The sequence below is a fragment of the Daphnia pulex genome, chromosome 4 (assembly GCF_021134715.1).
Source record: "Daphnia pulex isolate KAP4 chromosome 4, ASM2113471v1".
Classification (NCBI taxonomy): Eukaryota; Metazoa; Arthropoda; class Branchiopoda; order Diplostraca; family Daphniidae; genus Daphnia; species Daphnia pulex.
The window spans coordinates 3,114,761-3,127,386 of NC_060020.1; the positions used below are offsets into that span (position 1 = coordinate 3,114,761).

The window sequence follows — 12,626 nt, forward strand, 5'->3', positions numbered from 1 at the left end:
TAAAAAGAAGAAAAAAAGCATTTTGTTTCGTTCACGGCTTCAAGGAGACGCCAAGAAAAAGTGGGGTGGGGGGGATAAGAAAGAGACGCCGACGTTGCTGGTCCCGCCGCGTCTTTTATAAACTTTACACGTCTATTTGTTTTTGAAATTTAGATACTGAAAAAAGAAAAAGATATCCCGAAAGAAGAAACGAGGGAGGGAGCCTTGGAAAAATGTCTTATCTTAAGAAGAAAAAACCTTTTTTTTTCAAGTGTACGCTGCCTTGAATTGTATACATGCCCAAAATTTTTTATTGGACTTTCAAAGAGACCCGGTCCATTTTCATACGTGACGTCACAGGTGTTATTCTTTTATACACACGCCCGAAATTTTGTTTTTCCCTCCGCCGACACACAGACACACACACAAAGGAAGCAAATAATAAAAAAAAGCGACGCCTTTTTTTGTTTTTTGGTTCTTTTGGGATTTGTTTTTGTATTTTTCTTAAAGACACAACCCGACGGATAGGGGAAAAAAAGTAAAAGAAGAGAAGCTATCTGTAATGTAATGAAATGCGATATCTCTGGAAACGGGAGGGGGGCGTGAAAAAGACGGGCATATCCAGCAGCTGCTGACATTATAAGATGTTATTCAAGAAGAAGAAGAAGAAGAAGAAGTTGAGGATCACGCAAAGGACTACGGCAGCAGGTAATGATGGATGGGGGTATTACGTGGTGTACAAGGAAACGGACGAAGAGTGGGGTGGATGTTTTATTTCAGAAAGAATAAGAAAATAGAGAAGAAGAAGATGATGAAATGGACGAAGAAAAAAAAAGACCACAGCGAGTCGCATGTATACAACGCGCCGTAGACATACTCAAGTACGCACTGCAGTGTGCACTAATGGCGGTTATTACATTACATTCGGGCGTCATAAAGGTGTAGTAGTCGCTGTAAAAAGGAAGGGGGGAGAGAGAGAGAAAGCAAGTGGGGGGGAATGAGGCGGCAGGTGCGTATCACAAAGCAAAAAAAGAAAGAAAAAAGAAAAGGAAGAAGAAGAAGGAGACTTCACAATTTTCTTATAATTAGAACATCAGTCATGGATTCACGTTAGGAGAGAGAGACTAGCAGCAGAAGGAGAGCGCGGTCCACACACACACATGGAGCGCCACTTTTCTTCTTTTTTTTTCGCTGTTGGAAAATAATGTTTTATTATACAGTTCCTTTTATATCATATTTTTTTTTTCCTGTTGTTGTCCCGTAGTCATCGTCGCCGTTGCAGTGGGTCGTCTTCTTTTTTCGGTTGTTGTTTCCTCGAAAAATTCCTTCGTCCATAATTTTTTTTTCTTTCTCTTCTCGGTTCGCCAGCCGCCAACTCGAGCCTCCCATCTAATCGTTATACAACCGAGATTAAGCGCCATATATGCCGAAATAACCCCACTCTTTTCTTCATTCTATTTCTTTTTTTTTCTTTTCCCCTTTAGCTTTCTTTTCTTTCCGCCTCATCTTCGTTCTTAAAAGTCTGACTCGGTCGGCTCGGCTCTTTCTTCTATCTTAATGATAGAAGCCCCTTAGCCTTTGGGTATATCTAGTCAAGAGAGTTCTCTATCTCTTTTAAACTCTCGTCGCTCAGGTGTTGTGTTCGGGAGGATCAAGGGGGGAAAGAAACCGACACACAACACAAAGTTAGTAGACAACGAAAAGAGCTCTCTCAACACTTGGGGCCGCCGAACGAACGAACGAACGAACGAACGAACGTTTACATTTATTTTATTTTTCAATTTCGGTTGGAATTTTTTTTTCTCTCTTCTCGTGAAACGACTGATCGTATTCGAGAGTTTACAGCCACGACGATTAGCCACACGAGAGGGTGAAGGACGACGACCATTGCCCGCAAATAATAAAAAAAATTTCGTAAATAAAACGGGCGAGCAATGAAATGGCTCCTAGTGGCAAATAAAACGACTTGAAACAAGAAAATGAGATTGGGAAATAATGACTCGAAAGAACTTTGGCGGGACTATTAGAACGCCCGCACTCTGGCTGAGGTAATCATTTACGCAGTGAGCCGGACAAAAGGAGACATCTATGGATTAGGATTTCAACCTGAAAGCGCTGCGCTTTGTCCATATCTTGCTTCTTACCAGCGTCTAAGAAATGACGCCATCAACCTGTGGTTTCAGGGTAGAGGAATATCGCCCTCACGATATAGCTGTAATCGCGGCCTTGAGGTGAAATCAACGGAATTTTGTCATCACGGTTCACTGAATTTGCGCTCCGATTGCCTTGAATACAGGACGGTCAGGTATTTGTTTTCGTAATTCGTTAGAATATTCACCGTTGGTTTCTTTGAATGGCCTTTTTGTAAATCTTTGATTGGAACTGCGTCTTACTTCAATGACCTCGCAAGCAAAGAAGAAATTTAACCCTTGATTTTGGCCAATTATAACATAATCTTTGTCATTTTTCTTTTAAATTTATTCCACTGAGCCGCCGGTGAAGCTATCCTTGAAACTATCTGAGCCTTGTAGAACAAAAATTATATAAGTGACAGGCTGTCCTAGTTTGAAACCTGATCTGATCTCTTGTAGCTACTAAGCAAAACGTCTACCGGTTTTTACTTTAGACTGTTACTGGCTAAAACTCCCTTTATCGCAAACATTTTTTCCATTGAACTCCGATTACGCAACAGGTAACGAACACGACGCTAAGAAACAATTGCAATTTCTCCCCCTATCTTTCTTTGTGATTAAATACGATAAAAATTTTTTTGTCCATTCCGTTAGCGCGAAATGATTTCCCGTAACGCCTGGTGAGGAATGGGACACAAAACCGTGAGTGCCTTATGGATAGTCATGATCGCTGTCGCTGTCTACTGGCTATACGAAAAATTCGCAATGCATACTAAAAAAGCATTCAAATGGGATTTGCCTATACTTTCTTGAAGTGAAAATGCCTATGTGCCTATGTGTGATTGTGAATAAATGATGTTTCTTAATGAGTTATTCTATCGTTGTTTCTTTGCTAACGCCAAGAGTTCACGTTTCTACGAGAGTAAACAAAAATAAGTAATAAAATAAGTCTTACGTGTGGAGTTTCTTTGAATATTTAAAGATCTGCTTCTTCTCCTTCAATAGTCAGTCCGGGTGCAATCTCATGTTTCAGAGTTGGTGAAGGAGCTTGACATTTGATCCTGACACTACTCGGTGATGTATTGCCTCCTGGTTTTGACTGATATACCACTGATGGACTTTTCAGAGGAATCCTTTCACCAAAGGGACTATCGCTTTCTTTTTTTTCTCCTTTATTCCTCTTCATTGAACCACGACTGTAGTCAGTTTTCTTAAGCATTCCCTGTTGGCAAAATCAAGTCATTAATGAGAATCAAATGAATCAAATGCATTGTAAGATGTAGAATATACTTGGAAATTGAATGGGGCAGAATCATCAGTAGATGTTTTTCCCAATTCAACAGCTTTTTTCTCAATTTCTTTGGCAATCTTGACTTGATCAGATGGTTTTGCCATTGAATAGCTCATGTACGGTGGCTGCACATTAATTTTGGGGCCTACCGGCTTTGATAACCCATACCTGCAAATGAACATGAATTATAATCAAATTCAACTAAAATGAGTTTTTTTAAAATATATGCTTCACTTTGGAGGTTCTGGTGATCTCCCAGGTTCAGGTGATCGTCCATTCCATTCGCCTACTTTTACGTTAACTTTGTTTACACCATTGCTGGGGGTAGGAGACTTGCTTGCAGGGGATTTAATAGGAGAAAGGGTGTTGGGGGATTTAGGAGATGGAGTACGGTTCCGAGATCCTGGTGATTTATTATCATCGTATCGGCCATATCGGCTGAAATGAAAACACATCGAATGAATTCATGAACAATTTGAACACAAAGATTGTTGTTGATATTCGCTTAAGATTTTTAGGGATTTTTCAAAGCGTCAAACGCCATCTATGAATCAGACATTTGACTACTTCGCATTGACATTGATTTTCCTAAAAGAAAGTGGGAAAAAAGAAAGATTCAAAATAGAAACCTGGGTGACTGCGAAGCTGGACTCGGTGTACGACTGTTTCTATTCACAGCAGTAGTATTCTGAACGGCCAAACTCGTTGGTCTCCTTTAAAATGTGAAATGTTTCATGAAATCAATTATTAGTAAAAAAAAAAATCTTTAAAAGACATACGGTTTCACAACTAGATCGCTTTTGTTGAAAGCTTTAATGCACATAAATGTCGTGTCGAGGAAATGTCGATTTTTCAGAATCAACGGAAGTCTTTTGGGACCGACAGGTTTCGGAATCGATCGGTTAGCTTGACGTGGCTGAATGCTGATTTTAGATTTATCCACGGAAGCTTCTGTCTTGCGGACACTGCCACAGTACTCTTGGTCGTAAATGTGCACCTATTTAAAGAAATAATTAAGATTAACTTAATTAAGTGCAATCACGACCAAAAGCCGTATGTTGCCGCCATGTATCTCATAATTAACAAGTATCCTTCGTTTTTATTTTAACATCGGTGCCTGCCCCCTGCTGGTATAAGTTACCGGAAGTTCCTTCAATCAATAACAGGAAACAACTCTTTGTGTGTGTGTTTGTGTGTGAGTGGGTACAAAAATTAAAACTGTTTTGTAACCTAAGGCAGCGAAAGTAAACACAAAATAAAGAAGAGAAAAAAGAAACGCTTCAAACCAAATTAGTGAAACTCTAACCCGGTAATTAGTGGTGGCGACTTTGTAAGAAAGCACGGCACTTTTCCACGTAAACTACGGCAGTCGCCTCTCGGTTGTTGTTACAAACTCAGTTCATAACGATCGTTGAAATTATTTCAACGAGTTTCCCAATTTTGGTTTTATGGCTGTAACATATTTAAGTCAGTCCTTCTACTAATATTCACTCAAATTTTCCGAAAGCGCTAGATGGCGTTCAAGACACTTACTCTGTATTATTTTTAGCTTAACAAAAAAACTACCCTAACTAATTTTTTTAAAAAGGGCGAATCGAATTGTAGGAATGTTTTCTGACCTGTTGGCAAAAATAAGTGAGCTCCTGCTGCTTGGCTGCACGATAGAGGAGCAGCTGCTGGTAGATGGTTTTGCCCTTCCACTTCCGCCAAAAGTATTGTATGGTGTTGGCCGCTTCCTCTTGAATGGTGACACATTCGAAACGCTTAGGTTTGCCCGGCGCGCATCCGTATTCTTTACGGACCGAGTAACCTCGATAGCCTTCAAACATTCGCGTGACAAACAAGGAATGATATTGTTACTTCACACAATCAGATCCAAAAGCGAGAGTCGTTTTCTCACTTTTTTGAATAGCTAGGGCTGCTTCATCCTTGGTCATGTCGCTCGCCATTCGAGTTGGCCGGCGACGCTGAACATCTCCTCCGCGTTTCTTTTTCAGTTTCACCATCACTGCTCTCATAATGGCTTGAACTTTGATGATCTTCCTTACTTGCGACTCATACATCCTAAGAAAATAATTGAAATTTAATGTGAAATGCAGACTGTCTATAGAGAAACGAACCTGGCGAGAAATTCTTCAACGTGATATTTGAGGAAGATTTTAGTCTTTCCTATCATCCAACCTTCTTGCGGCATCTTGAGGCGTAGGAGGAGCAAGCGACAGTTATCGGGTGTCATGTCTACCGTCTCTTCGTAATCGAAAGCCAAGAACTGGTATCTGCAAGATAAATACGAGTTGGAATGAATTAAGTACGAAGCAGCAATCCTTTGGTGTAGTAATACATACCGGCGCAGAAACTCCATAAAGGGAATCCGATGAGCGTATCCATTCTGGCGAATTTTGATAGTTTCGACCAGATTGCAGGAACGGATTTGTTCCGCAAGATAAGATTTGTCCAAGACGACATTGGCTGCTCCAGATTTACTTCTTCGCAAGCAGCGGATAAAATGTGGCGTGCCGTGAACCAGATTCTTGAGGAGTTGGATCAGAGATTGCCGAGTTTTCATGGCCATCGTCTGCATCTGTCGAGTTTGGGAGTATTGCCCTTGCGACAAGGTGTTGAATCCCTTTTAGGTGATAGATAGACATTAAATTCTACAGTAACTTCTCATCCGCTCCCTTTTACTTTACTACTCACTTTGTTGTTCGTTTCCGGTACGCCGAGATTTGCCTTTCGTCTTGCTCTCTCTGCCGGAGTGGGGTCACTGGTAACGTTTCCCGTCTTGGTCATTTTATTAAGAAAGATGTTGACCAATCGCGAATCAGTCGACTTTCGCATGACGTTTATTAATTCAGCAGAAAGGAAATCGCGATTGCGATTAGGGTAATCTTCCATGCGATAGCGCACATCTCCCCCAGAATGATGAACGACGAACGAGCCATCATTTTCAACTTGAAGGCTTGACGGTGAAATAACTCTCTCAAAGTGACCTACACTCATTTAAAAAAAATATAAATGTAAATTATCTCATCAGTTATTTAAATGAAATCAACCTAGGATAGATTCATCGGATGCATCGGGTGCACGAGACTGTTCGTCAACAACCGACAACAATCCGTCTGGTTTTGAGAGCATGGCGTTCAAAACATTTCTGTTGTCTCTAAAGGCAAATTTCCCCATGCGTATTTCTTCATCCTTGTAGTCTTGCTATACACAGAACAACACAGATTTGAATTTTAATAGGGGAAATAACAAATTTAAGTTTGAACTAGAAATACCATTTCCCACGAGAAAAGACTTTGATTGTAGTGGTAAGACAGCTGTTCATTAGTGATGTTGGAGATGAGCTGCTCGAACGAATTTCTGCGTAGTCCACTGTCAAAACCTGGTGGATCTAGAATACCCATCGAATGTTTCTCTCCGCTGATTAGGGGTAGAATTAGAATTTAAAGGTTTGGAGTCCACATCGTTATATAATTTATGACCTACAATGCTTTTCTGCCAAGGCACATGTTGAGATTAAGGGTGTTGACTAGCCAGTCGAATAGACGAGCGTATAGACCTCTGGCAAGAGCATCGCGAGCTTCGGCGGATTCATTGCAGGTGTTAGGTTCCACTTCCAAATTTCCGTTGGAGAACCTCGAGCTGTTACACAAAGCCCATCCGAGTTTCGCTGAATCGACGTTAAGCAATGTCGAAACTATTTCGAAAACATTTATATTGTTAAAGTGAACTTCCTATTAGATCAAACGTCGTCGTCTTTACCTTTATTTAAGATGTCGGGATTTGTGATGTACGATTCCAAGTTGCGATCGCCGAATTGAATCTGGCCAATGAGAAGTACGGCGACAACGGTATGGAAGATAAAAGATTGTTCGTCTCCCTCCATATCCCAGAAGCGCAAATATTTCTTTAGTTTTTTGTAGCCACTTAGGTAGTAACTAATTTCAGCGTCTGTGTCACCAATGGGTAGGAAACGTAAGTTGGTTTGGCCATCAAGAAAATATTTTTCGGCAAGGCCGTCAAATTTCAGTCCGTAATAGACGTAGTAAAAGATGTGGTAATTGCGATTCGACCTAAGCGGTCAATCAGAGAATTAGTTATTTGAAAATGGACGGAAATTTATGGAAATCTTTGCGCACTTTGAGAGCGTTTCACTGAGACGCCACTTCTCAAGCATATAGACATTGATGATGGCACCACTCAGTTTGCCACTATCGGTAAATTTCATCTCCAAATAGCGGAGATGTCGGGAGCTGTTGGCGTTGCCTTCCGTCGCCGCGTTTCCGAAACAATCAAGGATCAAAGGCAGCTGTTCAATTCGGTCGGCTACCATTTGGTTACCCTGTAAATATTAGGGAAGCAGCTGCGTGCCAACACCAATACGTAGACATGAATTCTAATTCACTCGTACCTTTGCCATATAGCACAGATGGCGAACGATTTGCGTAAAATTGAACGATTTTCCCGAATTGCGATCTCCAGATAGAATAATATTTTGATGCTCTTGGTGGTGAAGCATGTCTTGCCACGCTCGATCTACCACTGCAAAAACATGGGGTTCCTCGTCGGAACGAGCCTTGAACATGTAGCGCTCGTGATACTATTAAAATAACATGCATTAGTTAATTACGAACAAAATACATTTTTAAAAGCTAAAGAAAACGTTTTACCTCTTTTTCATATATTAGAGACTGATCCGATTGCGGAGTGACTATAAGAAGAGCAGTCCCAGCGTATGTTTGAAACTGACCTCGACTATAGCGATTGCCGAGAGTGAGCAAAACCTTCTCTTCATCCACAACCTCAAGGGAGGCTAAATCGTCCGGATACATCTTTTTAAATGATCCATCTGGTTCGGTCTTTAAGAATAATGGCAATTCAATTTCATTCATTTATCGGATATTATTTTTAAATTATTCAAACCTTTAGTCTGCCATCCCTAATGATGACTTCGTGTGGCCTATCCAAATCGACAGAAGTAGCATACTTTGAAATCAAAACTTTTAGTTGATTTTGCAACTGTTCATATTCAAAAAATGAGTTAGTATATCTTTGTTCGAATCGCTGTGATATTTCTAAACGAAAAGCACACCATTCCAGTGTCTTCTGGTAACTCTTGGATGAAGGGGTGTTCGGCTAATTCCATGATGACCGGTCGATGTTCCGGATTTTTTATAAGACATCTATAAAAAAAAAAAAAAGAAAATGCTATTTGGTTTCACAAGTTCCTTGCAAAAGTAGACGAATCAAAAAGTCGCCCGAATAAGTAGGTTAGGCAAATATAAGCCAGAAACCAATAAATCATTGTGCAATACTCTGAAATGAAGTCCCTGAAGTTTGTCGACCATTCCGAAGGCACCTTCACCTCAGGTGGCGGATTATTCACGATTTGAAACAGCGCTCGTACGGGATGCAGATCCCACAGAGGTGGCACTCCATCGGCCATTTCAATACAGGTAATACCTAAACAAGACAATCAATGAACCGACATGTTCAAGTTCACCAACAAACAGCGCTATAAACAAATTAAAAAAATAACGTAACAGACGGTGAAGTCCTTGAAATGTAGGCCAAACTTTGGCTTCATACTTTTTCTAAGGAAAAGAAATAGATTGGTTTCACCATTCTCGAGTAGCAGAGAATAGGTGGGCTTCCGCATTTAAACTTTGTTGCTTATAAGCTTCTCGTATCTCTCGGTGGGCTTACCTAGAGACCAAACGTCGCAATGGTGATCATAGCCTTTCTTCGCTTCCTCATCGTCCATCATGTCCAGCGCCTCGGTGTTGCACGGAGTGCTCTGGATCACTTCCGGTGCCATCCTGAATTATTATCTCCTATCATTAGACATCATCAATTACATCCCGAATATAATCTGCATCTCACCAGTGCGGCGAACCGATGGAAGTGGACCGTCGGCTCATCGTATGCTTCAGATGTCTACATGAGAATGAATTTGTAGCTCTATAAGTCTTTGCTGCAGAGTCAAACCATCAACAAGTGACCAACCTGGAGAATCCGAAGTCGCTCAACTTGATCTGTCCGTCTAGTGTCAAGAGAACGTTGGAGGCCTTGACATCTCGGTGAATGATGTGATTCATGTGAAGGTAGCTGAGTGCGTTGATCAGTTCGCGGACGATGTAGCCGATCAATTGCTCGGTTAACTTACGGTCATTCTGCTTCATGTTGTAGAGTAAATCGCCCAAGGAACTTCCTTCACATTGCTAAAATAATATGCCACCCAATCGTAAAAATAGACATAAATAAGAATCAAATCAAGAGGAATAAATAAAATAAACCCTACCTCCATGACTAGCCAAAGTTCATCCTTATCGGCTTTGTCGAATTTATTGAGAAAACCACCGTAAAAAGTGGGGAAGTTGTCATGTCGGCTCAAGTTCTTGAAGATTCTATACTCTTCCTCAATGTATTCGACATTATCGATTAAGTTTTTCAACACTTTGATGGCCACCAATCGATCGCCTAATAATCAACGTGGTCTATTATTAGTGGGATGTCGGTGACTGATAATACACGTAACATGTATAACAACTGATATGTTTCTACAATTTACGATATTCAGTTTACTTAATGCAATGAAAAAAACTACTCAAATTGGCAAAAAAAAAACGGAAAAGAATTAAATACCGGCTTCATGGTCGACGCCATGATAGATGCTGGCCGAAGTACCCTTGGCTAGCACACGTCCAAGAGAGAAACGATGGTTAGCTCTGGGTAGGGTATCAAAATCCAAATAGAGGCTTTTTCCGTAATAAGACATGATGATTTCTTTTTGTCTTTCCTTTCTCCTCGGAACGATTCAAGTTGATTCAATCGCAAGTCAGGTCATTCGCGATGAGTGGTTGATGCTAAATGGGATCGAGCTGGAACGGACCACAGCTGGAAAATTCAATTTCCAACCTTCACAATTCAGACGAACTGGAGTGGTCGACTTCAAACGAAGCACCAGAGCCAACTGTTTCGACGTCCGAGTTACGGCGAGCTCAATACATGACGGAATGTGCGATAGCCCTTGTCACAAGCACAGGAGGACACAGGGTTTAATCTCGTTAGGCAGACGGATAGAGGACGGCATAATAACTCGGCAAAATGTCAGTTCTATGTTTGTGCGCAGATAAAGGATGGACGAAAAAGGAATAAACATGGAAGCGGCTTCGTCACAGCTTTACCAGTGTAGTAGTGATTTTGTAATTTGCAGTCTCTTCGTTGCGTGAATTTCCGCTTTACCTTTTCGATTCTGATTGCCTCCATCCCGCTCTGCTTCTAGATCAATTAGTTCCGTCATCCACAATGGGGCTCATCAACAACAATTGGATTATAAACAAGGACTAGAGTAGAGTATGGCCCATACATGTCTGACAAGCTCCAGTCACCATACAAGTTTCATACAAGCTTATAACTGAACTTCCCTGCATGTCGACGACCCTTGCTTTGATGTTGTTCAAAACTGCGTTAAGCAAAAACGGAAACAATCAGAAAATTATCATATGATCCATTTCAAATTCTAGTGGACAGTTTCATATCATATTCATTCGTAGGAGACTATAGCAAAGAGTTAAATCAACGAGGAGGGGCCGGTGTGGCGGCAGTTACCTCTTGGACGTACACACAATCTTATAGACTTTGCACATTGTTGAAGTGTTTAAAATAATACAATTTTTTTAATTTCATTGTTTACCAGCAGACAAAGTTTCGAGGTATAAAACAAGCCTGATATGAAGTCACTCTAAAAATTAGTTATTTAATTAACCCTGATTGAGATACCAAAAACGGCAAGAGAAAACTTGCAGTCAACCGACTCCGTAACGTTTTATAACCAACCAAATAGTCCAAAAAAGAAAGAATAGAGACATTTGTTCTACCTTTATATAAGTCCGGGAAATCCACAGCCGGGCATCCACAAGTGCTCCATCCTCAGTAAAGTTGACGCCAGGCAGGATAGGAAAAGGTGGTCGTCGTGAATATACCTTCACATGGGTGTACACGAGGACAGAATTCTTCCAATTGAACTAGGAGCTGTTTATCTAAAAAACAAAAAATTGAAAATGGGTTACGAAAACAAATATTGCAGACTACACATGAGGAAAAGTTAGAAAGAAGACAGTGGGACCCTTCTTGTAAATAAATAGGATTATTTACAGGGTTACCCTTTTATGCAAGTTTCAGACATCATTAAAATATATATGGCAGGTCACAGGTTGATAAAAGTAACAATTACCCAATCGGTGATGCTGATGATTATTGGTGATGACATGTCAGTATCAAAACTTATTGCACATCTTGTAGTTACCAAGGCTGGCTCAGGCCTGAAATCTGCATAAAGGTAAAGGTTACATAGATGTCAAACAAACTCTGCAAAAGCATCGGCAACAAGCATACATGATAAATGCTTCACTGAAGTCAATTTCACAAATTTGGAACAGATTTAGTTCTTCTGTTCAAGCTCTCAAAATCATTCCATTTGTATTCTTAATTTTATTTACCTGAGAAACAGCATGGAGTGGAGAGCATGGCGAGTCAAAAAGTTCACACGACGACCACACTTTATTTTGTTTTGCTATTTCTCTTTCAGCCACGTACTCGTTTACAGACCAAAGATCGGTTCAGTTTTCTATAATAAAAAATAATTCTCTCTCTTTCTCTTTTTCACGTCTCTTTTTGGTTTTTGGTTTTTCGAAACTGTGAAACAAAGTGTGAGCAGACGACACCAATATTCTAATTAACCACGATTAATAAGATATCGATATTAAAAATCCGCACTAACCCGCCTCCCATTACCCGCCAAAATCAAAGAAAAGCAACCCCTTCCCTAAAACCAAACCGCCAAAAACGATAATAAAAGCGGTTTGTTCGCCAGCGACTCAAGATCCGCTGGAGCGATCGGGATTATTTTCATAATAATAAAACAAAAATTTAAACTATCTTTTTATAATTAAAAGAAAATTTTGTTATAGAGAATTGATGTTATTATGTTTTTATTTTTTGCTTCTGCGCCTTAATTGTTATCTTATGTAGACTGTGTTCTACGAGGCGCGGAATCTCTCAAAAAATTAAATGAAAGCAAGAATGTCAATAGCCATCAACGGGAAAAGGCTAGCATCTCTGTTGGCCGTGAAGAGGGGCGTAGAACAAATTTTCCCAGGGTCCGTCCAGGCCAGCAGCGACTCGGGAATAACAGAGCGTCGATCAGAGATGTTGATAGA

The 12,626-nt window shown here is 40.5% G+C and overlaps 1 protein-coding gene and 1 long non-coding RNA gene across 2 annotated transcripts; one reads left to right on the forward strand and one right to left on the reverse strand.

Annotated features, from left to right (window-relative positions):
* Positions 1 to 1,270: 1,270 nt before the first annotated feature.
* LOC124192442 (neither inactivation nor afterpotential protein C-like) lies at positions 1,271 to 10,847 on the reverse strand. Its single transcript, XM_046585720.1, has 26 exons — positions 10,051 to 10,847; positions 9,707 to 9,885; positions 9,412 to 9,626; positions 9,289 to 9,342; positions 9,112 to 9,224; positions 8,721 to 8,868; positions 8,498 to 8,588; positions 8,329 to 8,424; positions 8,076 to 8,264; positions 7,817 to 8,005; positions 7,545 to 7,747; positions 7,168 to 7,478; positions 6,892 to 7,102; positions 6,681 to 6,825; positions 6,456 to 6,609; positions 6,100 to 6,392; positions 5,748 to 6,028; positions 5,523 to 5,678; positions 5,303 to 5,466; positions 5,022 to 5,221; positions 4,182 to 4,399; positions 4,032 to 4,115; positions 3,637 to 3,840; positions 3,402 to 3,570; positions 3,067 to 3,333; positions 1,271 to 1,368 (listed from the first exon to the last, which is right to left on the reverse strand). The coding sequence occupies exons 1-25, from the start codon at positions 10,181 to 10,183 to the stop codon at positions 3,088 to 3,090; spliced, it is 4,446 nt and encodes a 1,481-aa protein (XP_046441676.1). The 5' UTR covers positions 10,184 to 10,847; the 3' UTR covers positions 1,271 to 1,368; positions 3,067 to 3,087.
* LOC124192444 lies at positions 2,092 to 2,980 on the forward strand. Its single transcript, XR_006873718.1, has 3 exons — positions 2,092 to 2,284; positions 2,606 to 2,671; positions 2,766 to 2,980. It is a non-coding gene; the product is annotated as an uncharacterized LOC124192444 (long non-coding RNA).
* Positions 10,848 to 12,626: the final 1,779 nt, after the last annotated feature.

Bases quoted from the DNA above. Each gene is read 5' to 3' on its own strand.
- LOC124192442 (XM_046585720.1), bottom strand. From the start codon at position 10,183: ATGTCTTATTACGGAAAAAGCCTCTATTTGGATTTTGATACCCTACCC. The intron at 7,103-7,167 runs GTAAAGACGACG...TTTTCGAAATAG, and splicing joins TCCCGACATCTTAAATAAAG to TTTCGACATTGCTTAACGTC. The intron at 3,571-3,636 runs GTGAAGCATATA...GTTCATTTGCAG, and splicing joins AGATCACCAGAACCTCCAAA to GTATGGGTTATCAAAGCCGG.